Source organism: Geotrypetes seraphini, chromosome 3 (assembly GCF_902459505.1).
Source record: "Geotrypetes seraphini chromosome 3, aGeoSer1.1, whole genome shotgun sequence".
NCBI lineage: Eukaryota > Metazoa > Chordata > Amphibia > Gymnophiona > Dermophiidae > Geotrypetes > Geotrypetes seraphini.
This window is the reverse complement of record NC_047086.1, coordinates 228,358,900-228,386,375: the sequence shown is the minus strand read 5'-3', so window position 1 is coordinate 228,386,375 and position 27,476 is coordinate 228,358,900. Positions and strand designations below refer to the sequence as shown.

The window sequence follows — 27,476 nt, the reverse complement described above, 5'->3', positions numbered from 1 at the left end:
TCCTCCTGCAGGTGTCGTCAGGGATACTTGGGTTTTTCCTCCTAGAGTCATTCCCAAGGCTACGATCATGTTACCCTGTTTCCAGTTCCAGGCATCCTCAGGTTCCTTTGCAGTGACTACGCCTCGCACACAAAAAAAGAAAATGCCGATGTTGCCTGGGGCAGGCATGGCTTCCTCAATTTCAGGCTGTCTTATACCGTTTTGTCAGGAGTGGACTTGACTTTCGTTGGACACTTGTCGTCCTTTGCCTGCCTCCAGCTTTCTGGACTCCGGCAAGTTGACAGCAACAGAGTACAGGGTCTGCGATATTCTGCAGTGCTGGACCCTGTTCCTATCCACGAATGTGGTCTTAGGCAGATACTACTTATATACTTTCTCTTAGGCTTCCGCGGCTGGCGTCATGATTGTAGCATGTTTTCTTATATTTCCTCGTGCCAGAAAGACTTGGAGAATTGGAGACATATTCTGGTTCTATTGTCTGTTATCCACTTCTTGCGAATTCCCTTTTTCCGAATGGACAACGGAGTACACGGTGCTAGCTGTCTCAGGGGAATTTCCAGTGTCTTTAGATCTTCCAGAGGTTTGCCTCCATATTTCATTCTGCCCAGATGTTCTGCAACTGCATTTCCAGTTCCCAACTCTGTCCCTTGGCCTCACGACTGCTACCGCACTTTCATTGAAGTGATTGTAGTTAAGGTGGCTTTCTTCCAGCAGGGGGTCCACATCCACCCTTTCTGGGACAGCGGGTGCTCCGGGCTCTATCTCGTTGGGTGTACAAAGGTGCAGTGGAGATGGTAGTGTCTGCTTCAGGCATTAGCAAATTCAGGAAGAGATGTTTGGTGTCCTCCCAGTCCCCAGGGTCGTGTGTTTCTGCTCAGGGCAAGTAGACAGAACCTTCAACAACAGAATTCTCATGGACTGTCCGGCTCTCTAGGCCTGATTTTATCTGCATGGTTTGGGTCTCGGGCAGCCTATTTGGAGGCTATCTCCTATCTTGGTGATCTCAGCTAAGTTTTTCCCTCTTCAAAGGCCACTCTCCTGGACGGAGCCAGCTAACAGCAATTTGAGCTGGTGGCTTCAGGGGGTGGCTCTTGGTCAGGACTATCTTGTTCAAATTTCAGAGTGGATAACTCTTTGCACTGATTCCAGCCTGTTGGGTTGCGAGCTCATTGTGGGGCCCGCTCCATTCAGGGGAAGTGGATTCCTGGTCCACAACGTTGGTTGACCTATAGTCTGGAGCTTCAGAAAATTTGTATGGCACTACTTGAGCTACCTTCAGAAAGACTAACGGTGTAAATTTCTTAGACGCCACGGCAGTTTCGTACGTACTTTACGAGAGAGCTCTAGTGCTCTCTCTCTTGGACCAGAAAGCTCAGCGGCATTCTTCTGGGCAGAAGAGCTTCTTCTGTCTTTCTCGGCGGCCCTTGAAGCCAGAGTCGACAATGTTCCAGCTGTCTTCTTCGGCTGATAGTTCCTGGTCACAGGAACCATTTTGTCTGCTCTTACAAGAGCTGGGGTTTGCTCCAGAGGGTCTTGATGGCTTCAGCAGAGATCTAGAAGGCCGGGCGCCTTTTTGGTCAAAGAACAGCATGGAAGCTAGGGCCGAATGCCTTGGTTTGGCCCTGGCTGGCTTATGAGTTTCTGTATGATGATCCCTCCATGACCTCTAGTTGGTCAGGTGTTCCGCCGGACAGTGACGCATCTCGACCTGGTGTCTTTAGTGGCTCCGAATTGGTCTCACCATCTGTAGTATGCAGTTTTCATATGTCTTTAGCAGGACGAGAGGATCTGGCTCCCTTTTCTTCGATATCTTCTCATAGAAACATAGAAATAGACGGCAGATAAGGGCCCACGGCCCATCTAGTCTGCCCACCTTAATGTCCCTCCCCTACCTTTGCCCTGTGAATAGATCCCATGTGCCGATCCCATTTGGCCTTAAAATCAGGCACGCTGCTGGCCTCAATCACCTGTAGTGGAAGACTATTCCAGCGATCAACCACTCTTTCAGTGAAAAAGAATTTCCTGGTGTCACCTCGTAGTTTCCCGCCCCTGATTTTCAACAGATGCCCTCTTGTTGTCGTGGGACCCTTGAAAAAGAAGATATCTTCCTCCGCCTCGATGCGGCCCGTAAGATACTTGAACGTCTCGATCATGTCCCCCCTCTCTCTGCGCTCCTCGAGCGAGTATAGCTGTAATTTGTCAAGCCGTTTTTCGTATGGTAGATCTTTGAGTCCCGAGACCATCCGGGTGGCCATTCTTTGCACCGACTCCAGTCTCAGCACATCCTTGCGATAATGCGGCCTCCAGAATTGCACACAGTATTCCAGGTGTGCACCACCTGGAACTCACCATGGATCTATACAATGGCATAATGACTTCCGCCTTACGACTGACGAAACCCCTTCGTATGCAGCCCATGATTTGTCTTGCCTTGGACGAAGCCTGCTCCACTTGATTGGCAGACTTCATGTCCTCACTGACGATTACCCCCAAGTCTCGTTCTGCTACCGTTTTTGCTAGGATCTCGCCATTAAGGGTATAAGACTTGCATGGATTCTGGCTGCCCAGGTGCATAACTTTGCATTTTTTGGCATTGAAGTTGAGTTGCCCTGTCCTAGACCATCACTCCAGTAGGAGTAGGTCGTGCATCATGTTGTCGGGCACTGAATCTTCGTCTATTGTGCATTTGCCCACTACATTACTCAGTTTGGCGTCATCGGCGAATAATGTTATTTTACCTCGAAGCCCTTCTGCCAAGTCTCTTATAAAGATGTTGAATAGGATTGGGCCCAAGACTGAGCCCTGTGGTACTCCACTAATCACCTCCGTCATTTCGGAGGGGGTGCCGTTCACCACCACCCTTTGGAGCCTACCTCCAAGCCAGCTCCCAACCCATTTCGTCAATGTGTTACCTAATCCTATAGAACTCATCTTGCTCAGTAACCTGAGGTGTGGTACGCTATCGAATGTTTTGCTAAAGTCCAGTACACGATGTCCAGGGACTCCCCAATATCCAGCTTCCCCGTTACCCAGTCAAAGAAGCTGATCAGGTTGGATTGGCAGGATCTCCCCTTAGTAAATCCATGTTGTCGGGGATCCCGTAGATTCTCCTCATCCAGGATCTTATCTAATTGGTGTTTGATTAGAGTTTCCATTAGTTTGCTCACTATCGATGTTAGACTCACTGGTCTGTAGTTTGCTGTCTCCATCTTTGAGCCTTTCTTGTGGAGTGGAATGACGTTAGCCATCCTCCAGTCCAACGGGACGCTGCCTGTACTAAGGGAGAGGTTGAAGAGCGCAGACAGTGGCTCCGCCAAGACATCACTCAGCTCCCTAAGCACCCTGGGGTGCAGGTTGTCCGGCCCCATTGCTTTGTTAACCTTGAGCTTTGACAGCTCACCGTAGACACTGCTGGGCGTAAACTCAAAGTTACTAAACGGGTCAACTGAGCCAACCCTTGTCTGTAGCTGAGGGTCGAGCCCTGGCGCTTCTCGGGTGAAGACTGAGCAGAAGTATTCATTTAATAGCTGGGCTTTTTCCGAATCCTTTTCCACATAGACTCCGTCTGGTTTCCTAAGACGTACAATCCCGCCTGAGTTTTTTCTTCTATCACTGATATACCTGAAGAAGGATTTATCTCCCTTCTGGATGTTCTTTGCTAGAGACTCCTCCATGAGGAATTTAGTCTCCCTGACTGCTGTTTTGACGGCTTTTGATTTGGCCAGGTAGTCTGCTCTAGAGTCCTGCTTCCCTGATTGTTTCTAAGATATGAATGCTTTTTTCTTCTCCTTGATCAGGTCTGAGATCTCCGCAGTAAACCACTGTGGCTTATTGTTCCTTCGCCGTTTACTTACTGATTTTACATAGCAGTTTGTTGCTTCTTGTATGGTTGCTTTCAAAGTCGACCACATGTCTTCCACGTTATCGGTTTCTTCTTGGCTTTGTAGCGCCTGGTGAACGAAGTCTCCCATTTCTTTGAAATTTGTGTCCTTGAATTTGAGGACATTGGTTAGTGTAGTAGATTTAGTGAAACCTTTCCTGATATTGAACCATACCATGTTGTGGTCACTGGAGGCCAATGTGTCGCCCACCGAGACCTCTGTGACACTTTCTCCATTGGTAAGTATCAGGTCCAGTATTGCCTGATCCCTTGTCGGTTCCAACACCAGTTGCCTGAGGCTTGCTCCTTTCATAGAGTTTAATAGCCTCCTGCTGCTGCCGGAAGCAGAGGTAAGTGTAACCCAATCCACATCAGGCATGTTGAAGTCACCTAGCAATACTGTGTCCCCACGCAAGGTGATATTTTCTATATCTTCGATTATTTCCATATCCAGGTCATCCTGTTGTCTTGGGAGTCTGTAAATTATGCCAAGATACAAGCATTTGTCCTTCCCTCTGGCCAAATTAATCCAAAGGGATTCCCCAGTATACTGGACATCTGAGATTCTCGTGACCTTAATGTCATCTTTAGTATATAATGCTACACCCCCTCCCTTCCTACCCTCTCTGTCCCGGCGAAGCAAGTTGTAACCCGGTATGACCATGTCCCACCCGTGGGAGTCTGTGAGCCAGGTTTCGGATATCGCCACCACATCCAGGTCGGCATTCCTTATTTCTGTTTCCAATTCCAGGATCTTGTTTCCTAAACTTTGTGCGTTGACGTACATAGCCCTCCATGTTATATTTTTGTTATGTCTCAGTGGGGATATTCCTGTTTGAGCTATTTGAACACCTTTAGCATTGTTTGTGTTATTTGTGCTTTCCTGAGGCTCAGAACCACAATGTGTACTCCCCATATACCCAGAACTACAGTGTGTACTCCCCCTAGACCCAGAATTACAATGTGACCCATAAATATGATGTGACCCTACTCCCGACTCAAAAGTGTGTGCACTCACCCCTGACCCAGAATTTCGGTGTCTACTTTCCTCAGCCTCATAAATGTATTGGCATTTTAGTTCGCCTGGTATGTTGTTTGTGCCTGTACCCTCCCCCGACTTACCTAGTTTAAAGCCCTGTGGAGTAGGCGGGCTAGGCGGTGTCCAAGGACATTCTTCCCTCTTCTGGTTAGGTGTAGCCCGTCGTGTCCCTGTAATCCTTGCAATGCTTCTCCATGGTGCAGAAACCCGAAGTTCATCTCCTTGCACCATCCTCGCAGCCAGTCGTTCGCCCTTTGTATTCGATCCTCTCTGGCTCTGCCCTTGCCCCTCACTGGGAGAATCGAGGAGAAGACTACCTGCGCATCCATCCTCCTCAGCTTCTCCCCCAGGGCCCTGAAGTCTTCAGGTATGCTGTCCGGGCTGCTCCTTGCGGTGTCGTTGGTTCCGACGTGGATTAGAACCATGGGGAAGTGGTCTCGGGGCTTGATGAGTCTGTCAATGCAAGCAGTGACATCCCGGATCCTGGCCCCTGGCAAACAGCAGACCTCTCTTGATTGTAGGTCTGGTCTGCAGATTGGTCCCTCGGTCAGGGACCGGTGTCCATGGAGAACCTGTGGCATTTTGGTCTCGTGGGCATGGCTCTTGAGTGCTCAGCCTTGATAATGAGCAGTTATTTCTCAGCTTTTTTCACTCAAAGTTCCCTTTACTATGGCTTCTTCTTTCAAAGTTTGGTAGGCTTTCTCACAGTGGAGTGCTAGGAATCGGGTGGAGCCTGAGAAGGCTCCCAGTTAGGTAGCCCTGGCTTTCCTTCAGGAGGATTTAGACAGAAGTCTGGCAGTGGCCTCCTTGAAAGTTCAGGTTGCAGGCTTTGCATGTTTTTGATTTTACTGAGGCGCTAGTTCTCTAACTACTCTTTCAGATGTGACCAGGTGTTTGAAGGGGACACTTCGTCTGCATCCTCCCTTGCATCGTCCTTTCCCTTTGACATGGATAACCTGGACATACAGATGATTCAACTGGACATACTGGCCTCACTTGTGTATGCTGGACACTACAGACCTATATTTTCCCATAGCCAGGCCCAGCCTGTACCTTGCTGACTGTAAACACCTGCAGCCTTTGCAATGCTAACGTTTTTGTCTCCATTCCCTGCTGGGATATTTCTCCAAGGTTCTGCTGAACTGTTATCAGTGCTGTATGACTTCATATGCCAGGCACCCTGGAAAGCCATAAAACTTTTATAATGAGCAAGGATCCCTGCAGGACGATGTGGGTGTAGCGAGATGAAAGAACTTGGTACCAAAACATTTGCTCCCTGTCTCTGAACCAAGTTATGGGAACCAAGCAGCTGGATTGTTGAAAGGTCTCCTTTGCCAACTTTCAGCATACGACACCATCCCGAAGATGCACAGAATTGTAAAACCACTAATTAGCATCTACAAAGTGATAAAGTGATCTCAGCGCTGGAAAAAGAAAGTTCACCAAGAGTTCTCTGTTTATGCAAGGCCCCCTCCTACTGGGGAGGGGGGGGGTGGAGGTGAGAGAGGCGTGGACTGAGAGGAGGAGGAGTTAGCTATACATTATTTTATGTACCAATAGGGAATTACATAACCAGAATTCGGGGATGGACTTTTTTGGAACAAAGGAAGAATTGTTCTGTATAAAAAACACATGCTTTCTAGGTAAAGCCAGAGAGATTCACTTACTTATGCTACGGGGAACTGCTAGCCCTCTGCTAAGCATATGGGTGCAAATTCTTCTCTCCATTGCATATTCTGAACTGACAATATATTTTTCTGATATGTCTCTGCTGCTGTAATACTTATAGTTTTTATACTAACAATAAACAAATATTGTCTGTTTTGGAAGATACAATGCCGTCTCATAGTTATTCCAATGGTGAGGCCCCCTTTGAAAGATGGTTTTTCTGGTCACTGTTGTCTCAGCATGTGTATTTTGGAGTTTCTGCTCTTTCTCCGTGTTTTGAACCCTTTCTCCGTGTTTTGAACGTGGGTGTTTTTCTCTGTACTGTACCTTCCTTCTTTCCGCAGGTGGTCTCTGCTTTCCAAGTTAATCGGGAGGTTAGGCTGCCAGCATTTCATCCATCAGGTTCAGAGTGCACAGATCAGATCTTCCGGAATTTGGATGTGTGGAGGGTCTTGCTTCGAAATTTGGAAAGTACAATTGAGTTCAGGCTGTCTGATCACCTTTTTGTTCTCACTGCTGTGCCTCACTATGGTAGGCCAGCGTCCAAGTCCTTGATCATTCGATGGATTAGAATGTCCATTTCCGTGACTTCTGTTGCCCGCAGCAAGCAGCCGCCGATCTCATTTACAGCATTCGACGAAACGTAGCTGCGTGGTGGGGGGTATCTCACGCAATTCATCCTGATGAAATTAGCAAGGCTGTTTCTTTGTTCTCTCTTCATAGATTTGCCCGGTTTTACTGAGTTGTTGTGGCAGTGCATTCTGATGCCATTTTTCAGGACCTCAGGTTTGAGGACAGGCTCTTCTGTCCCTTCCTAGCTACTGTGGCTTTGCTACGTCACCCAGCGTATGGATTCCAGAAGAGATGTAACAGAATGGAAGATTAGGTGTATACCTTCATAATCTTCTTTTTGTTAGTCCCTGGAGGATTCCATATGACCCTCACTCAGTTGTTGGAGTAGACTGCTGCTTTGTGCCCCATTCTCATTACAGGTTTGAAGTTTTTCCAGCCAGTTGGTGGATCCTGTGGGGGAGTTTCTGTGAGTATATACATTACTGAAGGCTTTTCTTGGGGTGCTTGCTGAACACAACAAGTTAGTACTTCATTGTTCGTTCCTCAATGTTTTTTTCTGAGTTGCCTTTATGCCTATTTCCAACTTGTTTATATTTTGCAAAGCAAGCCACTTCATGATTTACTTGTGTTGATGGGGATTCTCACCCGTACCCCCTTGTCCTGGAGTTGCAGATATGTGCTTGGCTTTGGGACTGAACTAAGGTTGTTTGCTGACTCTCAGCCTAGGTGGGTGGTGAATGTGTTCAGAAAAGATGTGGATTTCTGCAACACCCAGACTGCGGGTTGGGATTGAACACCTAGCTTATGGAATCCTCCAGGAACTAACAGAAGATTATCGAAGGTATAAACCTAATCTCCCAATGTTTTTGCTGGCTCCACAAACCTGGGACTTCGATGCTGGAGCCTGGACTTGGCCTGGCATTGAATTTACAGGGATAGCCCAACGCTAATCGCTGCTGGCTGAATATCAGGCTGTTAACATCATACAGTTTCTTCTCTTCCACAAAAGAATCCTTGTCAACTCACAATATGCATCTTCTTCTCATTTCCTCTAGACAAACAGGCAATGTCCAAGTGTCCGATCTGAACTTTGAATTCTCTCTTGGACTGTCTGATTTGGATTCTTTAAACTGTGAGTACAGTACTGCTCTAAAGCGTCTCTCTTTACTTAGTGGGGAGAGGGCATAGATGCAGGGATGCCTGGATGAGAGCTGTACAGAATTGGTTTAGCATCTCGCGTGTGCCCGCATATCCATCTGAGCTAGAGCATGAATTGGCAACTCAGGCTCTTAAAAGGCCACCAACTGGTTGGTTTATGGGATACCCTTATGAATAATGCATATAAGAGATTTGCATGTACACTGCCTTGACAGATTTATGAGGTTTAGGATTTATCAGATATGAGGCAATACACATGCAAATCTCTCAAATGCTTTCTCATCAGGGATATCCTGCAAATATGGTTGGTGGCTTCTTACCTGCACCACTCCTTTGTCATGAACCTCTGTTGTCTTGCTTATTTCTTCGGGTTGCTTGTCGCCATCTTCTTTATTTTCTTTTTACCACCCAGAAATCCTAGATGACGTAAACCCAACTTTTACCATAAAACTACTTTTGCACCAAGGAAAGGACAATGGGTTGAAATGATGCAAGTTTTACATTGTGTCAAAAGAATTCCCAGGGGTCTTCAAGTCATGAAGGAAGCCCCATCTCTTTTGGGATGATTTGGAGTTCTTTCAGCAATGCTGTGCTATCCTGAACAGGTAGTTGAGACATCCCCCCCCCCCAAAAAAAAAAAAAAAAAAAGAAATGAATCATGAAAGTGCTTCTATGAGGAAAAGATTGAGGGCTGGATGCACAAAGCTCTGACACCACAGTAGAAAATACTGTGGTGGTAGCAATTTTTCCCCTCCCCCTCCCCTTTTACTGGTGATGCTCAGCACAATAACATGCAAATTATATGCATGCTATTTGTGGGGAGAATCATTGGTAAGATGAGGAGGAACTGTGCCTGACACTTGCTTAGAAGAGCAATTGCTCCGTCCTCCTGTCAAGCTGCTTTCCCTGCCCTGATCAACTGAGCCGCAGGTCTTCCCAAGGCCACCAGCTGCTTCGGGGCTTCCCTTGCTACCCAGCTGTTCAGCTGAGGGAGCTTTCCTGGCTCAACTGATCAGCCAGCAGGCACAGCAGAATAAAAAGTAATCCCTAAAACAAAACCCTGGTGGGCCATGGGCCATCTTGCCGATTTCCACCCCCCCCCCCCATGCCATAAACCTCACACACCCCACCCCCTCCATCCTTTTAAAAAGGAAAGCTTGCAGAAGGGATAATTCCTCCCTCCTGTCACAGGTCCGGGCCCCCCATGCTGGGCCCTGCCCTTGACAAACCCCCAACCCCCCTGTACCTTTTTTGTTGCCTCTTCAAAAGGGCGGGCCTTCCCCTTCCTTTTGCTGTTTGTATGTTGTATGACATATTTGCTAAATGTGTGTTGAATTTGGATGGTCATCAGGTTTTGCATTTCACAATGTACCTGGTAGAAAGATTTATATTGCTATTGTTCTCTGGAGATGAGCAGGAAAGATGCAGCCCTACTTGATGGTGAAGTCCTAGACCAGGGGAATCAATCTCTCTCCTCGAGGGCTGCAATCCTGTCGGGTTTTCAGGTTTTCCCCAATGAATATACATGAGATCTATTTGCATGCACTGCTTTGATTGTATGCCAATAGGTCTCATGCATATTCATTGGGGAAATCCTGAAAACTCGACTGGATTGCGGCCCTCGAGGAGGGACTTTGACACCCCCATCCTAGACCTATCCTTTGTGTCAGCACTCTCCCCTAGTTAGAGTAAGCTTTTACATATTGAGCATATGCAGGGTCTCCCACCTCTCACTGTTCTTCCCCTCATGAAATCAGTTTTTCTCTCAGCTGCTCCTAATAAGTCACAGCTCTCTCCTTTCTCACACAATATCTTAGTTAAAAAAAAAAAAAAAGTACTTAACAGTCAACAGACTTTTCTTTGGGGGGAATTCCTTTAAAATAAAAGGAAGAACACAACGGAGACTGAGTTTTCACTCAGTAAATACCGTAAAAAAAGACAACTACAGGAGGATTTATTCTTTCAACAGGAGGCAATGGGCTTTAGGACCAGCAGTTTCCCGCTGAAGCCTCCACAGCCTGACCATGACATGGTTTTCAGTTTTCAAGGCGGCATGGCAGCAAACCATTCTTCAGCTCCTGCAACGTTCTCACCCCCCTCCCAGGACCCTGTAGCAGCATCTTTGGGGGGGAGTCAAATCACTGCTCTCTGGTACAAGTTTCAGTGGCAGGTAATGTCAGTACGTCTCACAGCAGAAAACGTGCAGAGGAACTCCTTCACTGCCGGCCTGCTTTCTGCCGATGTTTGAAGGGCCCTCAATGTCTACTTCATCCGGCCGTCAAAACTCAGGTAAAACAGTTTCTGAAGGCCAGCTTTCAGCTTTGAAGTCCTCCTCCTCCTCAATGGCTCAAGGTAAGACTGCAAAGCAAATGGGTAAACATGCAGCGAAAACAGATCAGCGTCCAACAGACTCTCTGTCCCCCAAAATGCCCAGCTTTAGTCCCACAACAAAACCCCATTTCTGATCCAGTGGCGGGGTTTTTTAAATATTTTTCAGCATTTCATGTCAGACAGTGCTGCTCTCTTCCAGGCAGCTATTCATCCTCCTCCACAGTTTCCAGAGGCTCCTCTATTACCACGACAGGACATTCTTGATCATCTTTCTCAGGCTGACTCCTTTATTTTTACAGTTGCCTTCGTCTCCTATATGGGTTGCTGAGCCCTCACCCGATTCAACCCCTTCTCAACCTTGTGCAACTACAAGGGTATGGCCTGACCCAGATGTCCAATTGGTAGATGCTCAAGACCTACCCCCTCCTTCTCAGCCCACAACTTTATCTCAACCAACAGAAGAGTATTCCTATCCAAGATTCCTTCAAAAGGTTTCCAATTTACTCAAGTCTCAGCCAATCTATTTTATCTGCAAATAGAGAAGATTTTAAAGCTATTCTGCAGTCATGTCAAATTCCAACCAAAGAAATTATTGCTCTAGCCCAGGCAGATTAGGTTTCCTCTTCTAGACTATCTCAAAGCACCGCCAATTCAGCTGGGATCCAACCCATCCTTCCTGACACAGCAGGATGGTCAAATTTTGCACCCCAACTTACGTAGTCTCAGTCTGATGGCTTGGAAATTGAACGGGAAATGTTAGTCTATTCTTTTCACGGAGTCAGTATTGTCAGTTCTACTTGCTGCTAGACGACCCTCGACCATAAAGTCATATTAAGCAAAATGGACCCGTTTTACCCACTGTGCCTCTTTCTAGCATCAAAATCCTGTTTCTTGTCCACACTATCTCTCAGATTCAGGACTAAAAATGAATTCAGTCCATTTCCATCTTTCAGCCATTTTGGTTTATCATGCTCCGATAGATGGAAAACCAATTTCTCGACAACCTCTACTTATACGTTTACTTAGAGAACTCAACAATTTACATCCCCCAATTCGAGAACCACCTCCTTCATGGAGTCTCAACATAGTTTTGGACCAGCTAATGAAAGAACCTTTTGAACGTCTAGCTGAAGCTTCTCTCACCCTCCTGATCTTGAAGGCTCATACCCATCACTACAGCATGACAAATTGGTGAACTTCAAGCTTTAGTTACTTATTATCCTTATATGCAGTTCTTTCCCAACCAGGTGCACCTGAGAACCCATCCTAAGTTTCTTCCTAAGGTGGTTTCAGACTTCCACATCAACCAAAGTATAATTCTACCAACTTTTTTCCCGCCTCTGCATTCCTTTCCAGCAGAGCATCTGCTCCATTCCTTTAATTGCAGAAGAGCATTACTATTTTACCTCAAAGCAACAGCATCATTAAGTAAGACTAACCAACTTATAACTCAGCCCTGTCCTTGTGGATTTCTCGATGTATTCACTTCTGCTACAAAAAAGCAACTCAACCTGTTCCAGGCAACAGCTACTTCAGTAGCTAATTTTCAATTAATACCTATTCATGACATCTGCAAAGCAGCAACCTGGTCTTCTATTCATATCTTTGCAAAGCATTATTGCCTAGACCAAAGCACAGTTCAAGACACTCGTTTTTTGTCAATCTGTTCTTAGAAATCTTTTTGCTCCATAATTACTATCCACCATTTTTTATTACTTAGCTAGGGATTCACCATCAAGTGGGGCTGCATCTCCCCTGCTTGTCTCCAGAGAAAGCAAAATTGCTTACCTGTAACGTGGGTTCTGTGTAGACAGCAGGGGAATGCAGCCACTCTTTCTCTCCCTCTTTCTCTACGTAGATAGTTCTGCTAGGGACCAATCTGATTTCACGAGGGGAGGAGCAGTGAGAGGCAGGAGACCCTGCACATACTCAGTAAGCAAAAGCTTACTCTAACTAGGGGAGAGCGCCGACACATAGGATAGGACTTCACCAAGTGTGGCTGCATTCCCCTGCTGTCTACGGAGAACCCACGTTATATTGCTTTCTGATGACATGAGAATAATTGTATTGAGACATCCATGGAGAAATGTTCTAGTTGTGATCTGCACTTGTTGGGGGGAAGTTGGACTTTTTTGGATGCAGTACGTGTTTACATTTAACTTGTAAGAACTGCTATATCGTGTCAGACCAAACTGGTCCTTGGGGCTTATATATGCAGTGTCACATATACAAGCATTGTCCATTTGGTGTGTCCCAACTGAAAAAAGTTGAGAATCATTGCCCTAGAGCAGGGGTGTCAAAGTCCCTCCTCAAGGGCCGCGATCCAGTTGGGTTTTCAGGATTTCCCCAATGAATATGCATGAGATCTATTAGCATACAATGAAAACAGTGCATGCACATAGATCTCATGTATATTCATTGGGGAAATCCTGAAAACCTGACTGGATTACGGCCCTCAAAGAGGGACTTTGACACCCTTGCCCTAGAGTTTCTAGAGCATTTAGAAAGCAAAACAGTAGATCTTTCCAAATTTGTATCTCAGATGCACAGCTAGAAAATCTTTCATTGTGGTGGTAAATATCACTCTTGGGATGGGCCACCCTTTTCGTGTTGTGGTACACCAGCATCTTTTGGTTCCAGCTTCTCTTTCTACTATTTTCCAGATCTTGTACCACTAAATTAGCTGCAGAGCAGGGAGCTCCTTTCTTTGCTCTAACTGCTCTGGCTGATTGCACCACACAGCTGTTAAAATCAGAGAGCATCTACTTCCTGTTTCATGCACCATATAGGACAGGGATCTCAGTCCCTCCTTGAGGGCCGCAATCCAGTCGTGTTTTCAGGATTTCCCCAATGAATATGCATTGAAAGCAGTGCATGCACATAAATCTCATGCATATTCATTGGGGAAATCGTGAAAACCCGACTGGATTGTGACCCTCAAGGAGGGACTTTGAAACCCCTGCTATAAGATGTATTCATTCTGTACTTTCAACTGCTGCATGGTGCTAGTCACTAGAGTGGCTTGAGCAAAGAAATAAGCTCCCTTCTCTGCAGCAGACTTAGTGGTACTGAGCCAATATGAGAAGGGTGCTGATGAGAACAGTCTGATGCTGGGGATGGGTAAAGGGGATGAACAAGTGGGAAGGTGGGAGATGAACTGGGGTGGGAGGATACATACTGATATAGGGGGTGGCAGGAGGGCATTGGTGGTGGGAGGAAGAAAATATTGCTGGAGGGGGAAGAAACACGTGCATATGTATGGGAAGGTGAAGATGAGGGCACATAATTTTATTTTTATAAATCTTTATTAATTTTCAATTTGAGAACAGTGTATTAAAATATACATACAATTAACTTCATAGACAGCACTTACTATCGAATGCTACAAAATATTTCCCCCCTCCCTCCCACCCTAATTTGAGAACAAAAACAAAGTGCATTAAATTATACATACAATTAATATCATAAAACATACATACAATTAACTTCATAGACAGCACTTACATTCAATCAATGAATACTACAAAATATATTCCCCCCCCCCCCCCGATGTGGAAATCAAATAGGAAATAAAGGCATAATCCAACTAATCAGAGTTAACAAAATTCGTCAATGGACCCCATGTTAATTTAAATAGTTTATTATGACACAATATTTCTGAATTCATTTTTTCATACTTATAATATAAACAAAGTTTTCCACCAAAAAGAAAAATTAAGTCTGTCCCAATTTTTCCAGCTCTTTGTAATCATTTGCATGGCTATCCCAGTCATAGTGATAAAGAGTCTGCTTTTATACCTTTCTAATGGAGGTTTAGTCGTCGGCAATGTCCCACAGATTACCACCTCATAGGACAACGGAGGGCACAGAATTTGATGTTGTGGTTAAGGTAGAAGATAGATAGGGTAGTGGATGCTGTGGAAGTGAAAAAGGAACTATGGACAATGGCTTCTGGGAGAAAGGGGGCTACAAAGTGTTTGAGGTATAAATGAAGGCGACATAGGTGAGAGAGGGTGGAAATAGGGGGACATAAAAGAGGGAATGGGAACTTGAATAAAGGGGTAAAAAAGCATAAGAAAGGGACTAGCGTTGGGGAGGAGATAAGAGGCAGAGATTGATGAGGCCTGGGAGGTGAATCTGGGGATGAATTCGGAGGCTGGAAATGGGGGACTAGAAAGTGAATGAAATTCAGGGAATAGAAGATTGGGAAGGAATGAGAGAGAAGAGGAGAAGGGAGGAAAGTGTATGAAGTGGAAAGATAAGTTGGTGAAAGAGGAGACGGAGAATTATGAGGTGAAGAGGGATGAAATCTAGTAACAGGTTCATAGAAAGGCAGATGAGAGGAATAGAGGCAGTGAAACAGAAGGATCATTGTCAGAATCAGGCATTTGGAAGAAGACAGGAGGACCTTGAAGAAACAGAAAATGGAAATGAGATCCTGGTAAGGGAATTGGAGAAAATCAACAGAAGGAAATAGTGAAGAGACTGGGAGCAACCCAATTGGAGTAATAAAATGGTCAGAAAATGAGGATACAAATACATTTTATTTTTTAACTTTAGAGAAAGATAACATCTTCTCTGAACTATGACCTGCCCCTGAGGAAATAGAAAGTTAGATCGGAGTGGGTGGGTTGCAGTACAGAGAAGACTCTGCGGCCAGAGGCGAGGGCAATCTATAAAGGTATACTGGTGGTGTTGGGGGGAGGGCACCTTCTCATCCTTGTGCCACCCCTGGTGGCAGGCATAGAAAACCTGTTGCCTTCCAGGTATCTTCTTATAAAATTCTCTTGATGTATCATGGCTTTGGGGCCTGTGCTATTCTTTTTATACTTTTGTTGGCTGGTGGGATGTTTGCCTTGTGTGTAGTTGGTATTGTACATAATGGCTCCTTATCCCTTGCCAGAGGGTGCTGTTAGCCCATTGGTGGTTTTCCGCAACAACCACATGTAGTAATGCAAACCAGAAAAAGGAGTGGGGATGCCAATCAATAGATGCGGTACCTCACAGCATTCTTCAGACACTACACTTCTCCCTCCGTATCCGCGGTTTCCATATCTTCAGATTCGCTTATTTGCGATTTTTCGGCTGCTGACTCCACCCCAAAAAATTACATCATGATTAAAGTTCCTACCCAGAAATAGCGCATCATCTCCTCCACCAGCTGCTCTCGCCTCTCACAGCACAGAACTGAAGAAGACAGCGCAGGAAACGCAAGAGCCGAGCGCTTTGAAAATGGACACATCCTTGATGCAGGCCCCCTCTCGTTGCGACACGGAGCGGAAGCAGAGTCTGCATGAAGCCCAGCCAGCCCAACCAGCAAGATTGAGAGAGAGAGAGAGAGAGCTGCTCACATGTTCAGTATCTGGCACACTCCCAGGTACTTTCAGTTCTAGTTATTCATGGTTTCAATTGCAAAAACGCTGGCTGTTACAAAAAAACTGCAAATAACATATAAAAAGTTATTCGTTTTTTTCATATTCGCGGCCATGGTCCGCCCGCATCCCCCGTGAATACGGAGGGAGAAGTGTACGTTGATTTGCAGGCTTATGTCTACATATTGAGAGTATTCTTTTTTTGGTTCCTTAAAAGTATATTGGGTGCCATCTGTTGAACTTATTTGGAACATCCCTGAGGAAGACTTTTCAAGCCGAAACACAGACCGTGTTGGGGTCCAATACAAAAAGGATCAGAGACTCTATCTATGTTAGGCTTGCATTATTCTTTATATATGTTTTAGCTATTTATATGGTTTTAATAAACTGATTGTTCTTGAGGCTGATGTGCTGTGTCCCTTCCCCACTCCTTTTTCTGGTTAGTCCATTGGTGTGAGCAGAACTAATCTATATATATTTGAGCAACTTCTAGCTCTCTTTCCCACCACCTTTGTCATCTCTTTTCTTTTTTTTTGCAGCGCCAAGCTTTCAGCCTTTTTTGATACATGATCATGACCCCATGATGCCTGCAAACCCAGTAGATCCTTTAGAAGATTGAAGTGAGAGACACTACCAGCATCTCTGACCAAGCCTGGGAGCTCTACTCCCCAAACATTGCCCTCCTGGTTCCTGTAACAACTCTTCCAATAAGCTGACCAGTCTCCATCGCCTAGCCCTGATTAAAACTGAGAGGGCAGTAGCAGGTGCCCTGGGGCCATGGTCAGGAGCCTGTTTTCTGTTTGTACCTGCAAGTAGGATGTGATGTGCATAGTTCTGGTCCCAAGAGCGTGAGGGCATTGGTGTAATAATATTTCTCTAAGGAAAAGCTCCTCCAAGTCCTACAGCTCTTCAGCTACTGTAGGCTCTTCTCATTTAAAGCAGAAGGAGCAGGGTGGGAGGTTGAATATGAAAATGCTAATCAAGTGGCAAGAAAGAAAATAAATGAGGGGTTTGAAAATCGCACAAGCTCAGTAACTGCAATCATTATTATGCTAAAAGTTTAGGCAAATGTAACTTGCTGTTCTGCATAATTCATATGTTATCTCTAAAAAGATTAGGAATAGAATAAAGCAGTTAAATGCTTGAGCAAGAGGGTAAGAATTGAAGGAGGCTTTGAATTAATATTAAGGCTATGTGAACATTGAGCTTTTAATAGTGGATGATCATGGCCAGAGCTAGATGGCCCTTCAAGGGGATTAGCATTTCTAGTTTCTATCTAAAAAACCAAAATTCTCTATGAGGAAAATGTTTCTGTCATCAGTTAAGTGACAGTATAAACTGGATTCTGTAACCAGTGCCCAAGTCGGTGGCCGACTTAAAAGTGGCTGCCAATCACCTGTCAAATCATTTGAGGGCACCAGTTACAGAATTGCACCTATTCAGTCAAGATAGGTGGCTGAAATGTAGGCCCGGAAAACCCTGGCCTACATTTCAGCCACTTACCTTTGCCGCTAGACTGCAGCAGATGATCGCAGCAGGGGAATTCACCCCCCCCCCATCAGCTGAGTGGCAGGGACTCCCCCAAAGCCGCGATTCTGTAACCGGTACCCAAGTCTGATTACCTATCAATGTGAAATGTGATTATGGTTTGTTTGGGGGTTTTGTTTTTGGGTTTTTTTTAACTATTGTGATCACTTTTTCTGAAACACACCTTTGATCCATAATCTGAACTTTTCACCATAATTTTAGTAAAGGTATACATTCTACCGGCAAGAGCAGTTTGTCTTTTCACATCTTCATGCTCTGATGCCCCCTGATCCAGTTCAAGTTGAGGCACACAATGTTAAGATAATAATAATAATAATTTTATTTCTTATATACCGCTGTACCGTGAGGTTCTAAGCGATTTACAGTAGAAACAGAAGAAATGCAATAAGTAAGATTAATTAAGATGAAGAGAAAGTACTTAGAGTTCCCTGACTGTCCCAAAGGCTCACATTCTTGCTAAAGTACTTGAGAAAAATAAATTAGTTAGGTTATAAACATAGAGTAGAAGAAGGTAGGAAAACAGTTCATAGGAAAATTAATTTCGAATACATTATACATTATATATTGTTCAAGGCGGAATACAAATTATAGGAATTACCAAAAGAATTGCGTAATAAAGATTATCTAGATAAATTACATAACAGTGATTCGTGTACATTAAATGGTGTGGTAGAGGATTCAATTTTGAGAATTACAAATCAAGGGAATCAAGTGATAACAGAATATAGTGGAGATTATCAGTATATACGGTTTACAGATTGGAAGTTACCTAATAATGACGTAAGAAATTTATTGGATAGTGTGGAAAATGTTTATATAGGAATCAGAGTATGTATGATAGGAAAGGTTCTAAGAATTGATTAATGTGTTATTCTATAGAGGGAGAGCTTGTGCATAAAGGGAGGATATTAGTCGGTAATGACGTGTTTTCTGAATAGAAATGTTTTGATTTCTTTTCGAAACACTTTGATGTCTGTTGTATTGATCATTAGTTTGGTGATTGTGGGGTCAATTTTTGCTGCCTGTGTCGCTAGAAGGCTGTCGTATAGTTTCTTAAGACGGGTTCCATTATTAGGTGGGAAGGTGAATAGGTTTTGAGTTCTTCTTGATCTGGATGAGAGGTAGCGGTTTAGGCGGTTGTTTAGGTAACAGGGGGCAGTTCCGTGGGTTATCTTAAACAGCAGACAAGATGTAGACTTCTGCCCTCTTTCAGAATCAAAACAACCCTCAAATCCATTCACTAGAACTCAAGGAGGGAAGATATGTTTCTACAACTGAAATAATCACTTGCTTTGGAAAGAAAATAAAGAGCCCTGAGTGAGCTCACCTGCAGTTTTGTGACACAACCTGTGTCTAGAGAATGACATGGAGACAAATTTGTCCCCGTCCACGCAGGAACTCAATTTCCCCATCCCATCCCCGTGAGTTTTGTCGCTGTCCCTGCCTCGTCCCCATTCCTTGCATTAGAAATGCCTACAGTATATTGCAGATGACATTACAATATTATAAATGCATAGCATAGTTCTTAATAAATTCAACAGAGGTAATACTTAGCTTATGTTGAAGAAATACTCTCACTGGCGATGGCGCTACTCCTCATAATGCCCCATATCAAGTGACATAGATAACCTTGTCAGTTTTCCAAATAATGAATAATTCCTAGTGTCCAATTGTGTCCAGTTGTTCAAAAATACAAAAAATAAGCCAACAGAAACAAAAAAAAATCCTTCTGTGTTATCTTATGAAAGGCAAAGGTTCTCCTAAACTCAGGCCGAGTTTCCCCTAGGCTTCTTAGGGAGGAGGTTAGTAATTTTCTACAGGAAATTGTTCACACTGAATGAAGCGCAGAGAACAATTTATGGCTTACAAAACCCAGTTCACAAAGCCTAATAAACATAAATATCCATCATAAAAATAAAAAAACCAATAAATCTCGTAAATCCAATGGAGCGGGGACTCACCGGCTGAGACTTTACTTCATTCTGCTCAAAATGGCATTACTGCTAAAACTCTGAGTTGGTGATGAAATCACAAACCGGGGACAAGCCCCTGTAGGTGTTTCAATGCTCTATCATTGCACCATCTTTTTCGGTAGAAAGATAATACTATGTATATTTTGAAAAAAACTTTTAGGACTATGTTCACTGTGATACAAAAAGCTATAATTGGTAATATCTTCAACTCTTAATAATTTGAATGCTTGAAAAGGTTACCAGGAAGTGATGTAATTACAGGTGAAGAGTAAGGAAGAAGTTTTACTCTGTTCATTAATCCAGCAAACGGGGGTTCTTTGAAGAAGCCATCGGCGAAACGCGTTAGGACCCGCTGGAGTGAGACTACTTCCTAAACACTTTTTCAAGTTAAGTTGAACCTTTTCAAGCATTCAAATTATTTTTTTTTTTCAATATTTAAATTTTTATTTCAAGTTTTTCAAATTATACAATGCACAATGAATCTCAAACTGCAGACACAATAACATCAAAATCAACAGCAGCTAGAAATGCTCAAAAGTAAAGAATGCCCCTACCGCTCACCAATTCACCCCCCCATATCCCCCCCATCCCCTTACAATGCACAGCTTCCCGTCTACCCTTTCCCCGCTGAAATCCCCCCTCCCCTCGCTCCATCCAAGGAGCAGACCAGGCAGATATAACTATCAAGACTCTACAGAGTGTTCAGTGTATCTCTAATTTTATCCCAGGTAAAAGACCTGGACTGGAATTTGTGACGCCGAGTCGCCACCGATATCTCCATGCGTCCAATAGACAGGAATCTCGTTATCCATGCCGATGTAGATGGAGCTGCAGTATTTTTCCAGTGATTCGCTATAAGACATTTGGCAGCAGCTAGACCCCAGCGCAACAATTTAGTTTGCCAGAGGTGTTCTTTCTCATTATAGAGTCCCAAAAGACACGATTGCGGCGTAACCCCCACCTGAACCCCCAACAGGGTGGACAGGGTAGTGGCAACAGCCTTCCAGAACGGTCCAATAGAATCACAGTCCCACCAAATATGTAAAAAAGTACCCACCTGTTTCCCACAACGCCAACATAGTGCCGGCGTCCCGGGAAACATTTTGTGTAGACGCTCAGGAGTATAGTACCATCTAGTGAGCACTTTGTACGCATTCTCCTGAATCAAAGCACAGGTCGAAGCCCTGGACACCTCCCTGCATATAACTTCCCAGTTCGTAGTAGAAAAGGAAAACTCTATATCCCGCTCCCATTGTATCTGAAAGGATGGTATAAGTGGCGAATGGCCTCTCCAATATTGGTACAACACTGATAAAGGCCGGGGCACTTGCCTAAGCAGCAACCAAAGATTCTCAAAAGATTCCCGTTCGACGCTGAAAGATTTTCCCCATCCCTGGGACTGCAAAAAATGTCTTATCTGAAAATAAGCCAAATAGTCCCGGTTTGGCAAATCAAATTTCTTCTGGAGCATCCCAAACGGTAAGATCCCTGTAGTCCCTATCAAGTCTCTAAAGACCCTCAATCCCCTTTGGGCCCACCGATGAAAAACCCTGTTATCACTCCCTGCTTGGAATTGGGGCTCAAATTGTATTGAAGCCAGCGATGAGACCAATGCTCCATTACCCAACTGGGCTCGAGCTCTGGTCCACACCGTGGCCAGATGTTTTACAAATGGATTAGCAATATTTGAAATCCAAGAACGGCTGGATCCGGAGATCCACAACCTATGGTTCAACCTCATACTGTCCCCCTGGTCCTGTTCTAACTGAACCCCACTTTTATGTTCCCCCAGTTCCCAATCCAAAATCAATTTCAATTGGGCCGATTGGTAATACCATTCCAAATTCGGCAATCCCCTCCCCCCAGCCGATCTATCCGCCCACAACAGAGATTGGGCTAACCTTGGGGATTTACGTTGCCAGATAAAATTACGCAATGTTTTCCCAATCTCCCTCAGCTCCCGAGCTGGGACCTGCACTGGTAATGTCTGGAACAGGAACAGCAACCTTGGTAGCACATTCATCTTTACTAAAGCTATCCTGCCCCACCAGGATAACCAAAGTCCATGCCACCGTTGAATGTCAGTCCGAATGCGCTGATAAAGTGGCAGGTAATTCTGCTCATGGATCAGGGTTAGATCCTTAGGGATGTATATGCCTAGATATTTAAGTCCTTGTTGCACCCATCGGAAAGGAAAGGTCCCCCGAATATTCTCAACCTCAGAAGGCGTAAGTGTCAAATTCAAAACTTCAGTTTTGTCCAGATTAATTTTGAACCCTGAGAGGCTTCCATACCTCTCAAGAAGCTGCATAAGGTGCGGAAAAGAGACCTCTGGCTGCCCCACATAAAGTAAAATGTCGTCCGCAAACAACGCTACCCGATGTTCAACCCCATTGAGCTCAAACCCACTCAAAGAAGGATGGTTCCGAATACTCAGTGCCAATGGTTCTATAGAAAGAGCAAATAAGAGCGGTGAGAGCGGGCACCCCTGTCTGGTCCCTCGAAAAATGGGAAAAAAATCGGTATAAGATTGATTTATGCGTAGACAAGCCCGTGGTTTTGCATAAAAAGCCTGGATCCATGCAATGAAAGTCCGACCCAGTCCCATCCGATCCAAGACGTCCCAAAGAAATCCCCAAAGAACCCTATCGAAAGCTTTGTCCGCATCCACCGACACCAAGACCGCTTTATCATCCCGTTGACCAACTCCCCAGAGTAGATTAAGCGTCCTCCGAATATTATCGCTCACCTGTCTACGTTGTATAAATCCCGCCTGGTCTTGGTGGATTATAGATGGCAAGACTTTCCCCAAACGCAAAGCGAGTACCTTAGCCAATATTTTTGCATCTATGTTCAATAGCGAGATGGGACGATAAGCCCCGCAATTCAAGGGATCCCTCCCCGGTTTTAAAAGTATGGTAACTCCCGCCTCCCCCATAGTAGTCGGCAGGGGTGCTCCCTGTGTTACTCCATTCGCTACCCGTGCCAATAAAGGTCCCAACTGCCCGGAAAACCTTTTATAGAAACATCCAGTATATCCATCAAGTCCCGGTGACTTCCCATTTTTCAACTGAGTAATCACTCTCGAAATTTCCGCCACAGCGATCGGTTCTTGTAAATATGCTTTATCTGAGTCCGATAATCTCGGTAACGGAAGGGAATCAAGAAAAGCAGCCTGATCATCTCGATGTGCCATGTCCGGAGCACTATATAGGGAAGAGTAAAATGATAGAAACTCTCCCCTGATCTCTGAGTCCGTCACTTTTAGATCTCCCCTCCTGACCCCCCGTATCGATGTTATTGTAGCCCTGTTCTGCTTAATTTTAATATATCTAGCCAAATGAGCGCCAGCCTTATTGCTGTGTTCATAAATTTGAATACGAAAACTGGATCGCATCCTGTCCAGCTCATCAACCTGGAATTGATATAATTCATCTCTTACCCTCTGCAATTGAATCAAAACCTCGGTCTCCTTTGTGTCCTGATGTACCCGTTCCAACCCTATCAGCGTTTGACGTAGCTGTAAAAATCTTCGGGTTCTGGCTCGTTTGTATCTAGCCCCCCATTTAATAAGTTCTCCCCGGACTACTGCTTTCAGAGCATCCCATAAAACCGCATCAGTTACCTCCCCATTATCATTTTGTTCCAAATATTCACTGATAGTGCGTTCCACTGCTGCGCTTACTTCCGTGGAGCCCAGTAGCGACTCATTGAGCCTCCAGTATTTACGCCCACCTTGTTCCAACATACCAGTGCAGGCCACCCAAACTGGGGCATGATCAGAAATATGCATTGGCTCTATTTCAGCCCTGCTGATCCCACCCATCTGGTTTCTATGGATCCACAGTCCATCAAGTCTAGTATAAATATGTTGTGCATGCGAGTAAAATGTGAACGATTTCTGAGTGCCATGAAGCAAGCGCCAGCAATCCACCAAACCCAATGAGTGCATTAAATTACATAATGCCTTTGCTGGCTTGTTTAGGGATCTACGCCCCCCACCCGAATGGTCCAAGACTGGATCCGGAGGAACATTGAAATCCCCTCCAAGGTAAACAGCCCCTTTGACAAATGATCGTAACTCATTCTTAAGGCCCTTGTAATAGGCAACCTGAGCTGAACAAGGGCCGTATATATTAATGATTGTCAGTTGGTGACCTTGCAGCCCTCCTTGCAGAGCCAAACATCGCCCATCCTTGTCCCTGAATACATGTTCCACCTGAAAACCCAACCCTTTTCGTATCAATATTGCTAGCCCTCCCGCTCTTTTGGTAGCCCCCTCTCCCTGATGAGTCCAAATCAAATCAAATTGTGGTCTTCGGAGGAGGCCTACATCTCGGGGTCTCAGATGGGTCTCTTGTAATAAACATATGTCCCATTTCATACGTGTCAATTCCCGAAACACCAAGCTCCTTTTACCGGGACTATTTAACCCATTAACATTCCAAGATCCAATGAGAATCTCCGGCTCACCACTCCCAACCGTCTGCTGCCTGGTCTGCTCCCTCCCAACATCCATTCCCCTCCCGCCCCCCCCCCTCCTAATAGCTGATCCGTCTATTTTGGAATCAGCCATATGAGAAATGTACGTCGTAGCCAAGAGGCTCAGCTTTTATCACATTCTTATCTCTACAAGCCCACCAACTGTCCATGCAATGGTCCCCTTCCCCCCCTCTCCCCAATGTGTCAACAATGATCAATCATGCTTCCTCCCTTCAGAAATAATTATTATAAGACATCTCTACTTACATTGCAGTCTCTCTATAACATAAATCTTAAATAATTCCTATGGGAGGAAATAGCCCCATAATGTACCAACTATCATTAACTAATTCCCCCCAAAAAGCCTAGAGTGATACATCTGAAAACTGTAATCAGATTTCCCCGTCTCCCCCCCTTATATGACCAATTAAAATCATTAGTACCATACAGGGTGGAGGAGAGCTGTATAAGCAAGCAACCCGCTCAGCAAAAATAAATCACTACTTCTCTAACATACTATGAAATCACATATATTCCCAATATGCTCTCACTCCCAGACAATCTTCACAAACTCCCCCACCCTCATACCCTCACCACACTCTATACTCCCAACAGTCAAATATTTCTACGCCCCAAACATTAACCATAATTAAGGGAAAGGTTAACTCACTCCCTTATAGAAGTACAAACCATAGCAACATCTGCCCTCCCCCTTATATAACCATTTCCCCCTTCTGAAAGTATATCCAGGAGGATTATCTATATAATGGAGAATCCAATCCCCAACATTCTGCTCCCCGGAACCCCCCCACTGTATGGAAACAAATCAAGAACTGTCCAGTCCTGGTACAGTGAAACTGCTCAAGTGCCAGATGTAGACGGCTGTGGGCTCGCCGATGGGACTTCCACATTCCCAGGTCTCTGTTCTTCCTCCTCTCCTGCAGGGCCCCGATCGCTTCTGTCCCCCGTCAATCTGCATCCCAGCTCCTTCAGTGCAATCCAAGCATCCCCTGAGGAGTCCACCCGGCGATGTTTCCCATTTACTGTAACTAGCAGGCCAAATGGGAATAACCAGCGGTAACGGTAGCCTTCGGCTCTCATGAATTGGGTCACGTCTTTGAATGCGCGACGTTTTTGGAGGGTTACCGCCGCTAAGTCCTGATAGACCCCCACCGCTATCCCCTGCCATGTAAAGTTAGGATGGCGCCGGGCTGCTTGAAGAATCCGTTCTTTAAGCGGGAAATCACCAAAACAGGCAATGATGTCTCTGTTGCCCGAGCCCCTCGCTGGGCCTAAGCTCCGATGAGCCCGTTGCAGAACTATAAGGCTCATGTCTTCCCGGTCTTCTTCCCGAAGCAGATCTTTACAAAAATCCTTAACTACAGACTTCGCATCTTTATATTGGTCTGTATCCGGAACTCCTTTAAAGCGTAAATTATGTCGTCTCGAGCGATTTTCTAAATCCTCCACTTGACTCCGCAGTTCATCTAGCTGGGATACCGCCACGTGCAGTTCCGAGGAACAGGCCTGTATTGTAGGTTCCATCTGATTCAGACGGTCCTCAGTCCCCGTCACCCGAGTGCCCAGCTCGCTCACCTCCGACCTTATTTCTGCTAAGGCCACTCGTACGTCAGCGCGGAGCCCCACCATCTCCTCCTTAAGGTCCCGGAACCATCGTTCCAAAGTCGCTTCCATCGAGTTGTCTCCCTGTGCAGTACTGGCCTTCTGAAATCCTGCTTGTTTAGGCCCCGCCTGCAACGCCATGTTGATCGAGGCAGTCGGGGACTCCACAGCGTGCGATCTCGTTTTCACGCTCCCCGTTGCTGAGTATTGAAACTTTGCCAGTTTTTTCCTACTCGCCATCCATTCACGAGTACAAGTCACCGGCCACTGAATTCCCACCGCTCCGTAGAGATGTAGTATAACACTGCCTGTATCGAGCCCCTCCGGAGCTCGAGAATTAACCAGCCATGCTTCTCGGTGACGTCACTTCCTCTCCAGCATTCAAATTATTAAGAGTTGAAGATATTACCAATTATAGCTTTTTGTATCACAGTGAACATAGTTCTAAAAGTTTTTTTCAAAATATACATAGTATTATCTTTCTACCGATAAAGATGGTGCAATGATAGAGCATTGAAACACCAACAGGGGCTTGTCCCCGGTTTGTGATTTCATCACCAACTCAAGGTTCTGAGCGTCATCATGGTTGAAAGTTTTTTCTAACATTTGTAGTCCTTTCTTTTTTGTTAGTTGAGTGATTTTATACTTGGGGGGACTTCAAGGTCACGTGATGCTATGAGCGAGTGAGGACGTTTCCTTGCTCGCTCCGGGGCTGCCCTGTTTATTTTCTTCAATCGCGGGACGGTTTCTCCCTCCGACGCTGGTGCTGTGTCTTTTGGGGCACAATTACTATATGGACAGATATATTACACGGTCCCAGGACTCCATGAACGCTAAATCAGCACGAAAAGATCTCAAACGTGTGAGGCCTGCTGAGGGCAAGATGGCGGCGAGCCCTGCAGCGGCAGTCTCCCACCTCGCTGGGAGATATTAAAGAGGCAGTCGCGCAGGTTCTGGGCCCGAAAATGGAATTTCTCTCCTTGCAGATCTCTAACATCGAGACTCTGCTGTCTGCCGCAGCGGCTCGAACCGCGGAACTGGAACAGCGTGTCTCGACTCTGGAAGATTCCTTGGAGGCTCGAGAGACGGCTTTGAGCACGCTACAGGCCCAGGTGCGTTTGCAGTCGGAGAAACTTGACGATTTAGAGAATCGCTCGCGCCGATCTAACCTGCGTCTCATGGGCATCCCGGAAACAATTGCTGATCGGCTTTTACTGGATGCCCTGGAGCATTGGCTGAGAGATGAATTGCCTCTCCCGCCCTCTTTGGGCCCTTTACGATTGGAGCAGGCTCATCTTATGGGCCCCCGCGCGGGCTTGGAAATGCGTCCGTGGGTGGTTATCTTAAAACTCCTGAATTTCCGTCACAAGGTGGAACTGTTACAACAATATCGGACCAAGCGGGATGAGCTTAAATACAATGGAACCCCGGTCTGCATCAGTCAGGACTTTTCGGTGGCCTTGCAAGAGAGGAGGAAGCCCTATTACCCTCTATGTGCCCAACTTGCTGAGCTCAAGCGGAGGTTTCAATTTAACTATCCGGCCATACTCAGGATTCAACACAATGGTGTTTGAAAGTCTTTCCAGTCCCCGGAAGCAGCTGCAGATTTCATCAAGCTTCTTGGTAGCCCGAATTCTGGGGCGGATTGACTGTTTTGACTCTACCATGGACCTGTGTGTGTTCTGGTTATAGTTTGCTCATTTAGCTCACCGGTACGGAGGGGATTCTTGTCCCGATGGCTCCTTGGGGGCTCATTTTCATTGCTAGTCGGGGTGGCCCTGGGTTGGGTGTCTTTCGTGACCTGTACTTATCCCTCATCATAGGGATTT

At 45.4% G+C, this 27,476-nt stretch overlaps 1 protein-coding gene across 1 annotated transcript in view; it reads left to right on the top strand.

Annotated features, from left to right (window-relative positions):
• The window catches only part of STAT2 (signal transducer and activator of transcription 2), a 162,609-nt gene extending 144,636 nt beyond the window's left edge, over positions 1-17,973 (top strand). The window contains exons 23-24 of the mRNA XM_033939517.1: positions 8,216-8,292; positions 16,561-17,973. Of these exons, the coding sequence (XP_033795408.1) occupies positions 8,216-8,292; positions 16,561-16,640 (157 nt within the window). The 3' untranslated portion in view covers positions 16,641-17,973. The remainder of the gene's footprint in view (positions 1-8,215; positions 8,293-16,560) is intronic.
• The last annotated feature ends 9,503 nt before the right edge of the window (positions 17,974-27,476 follow it).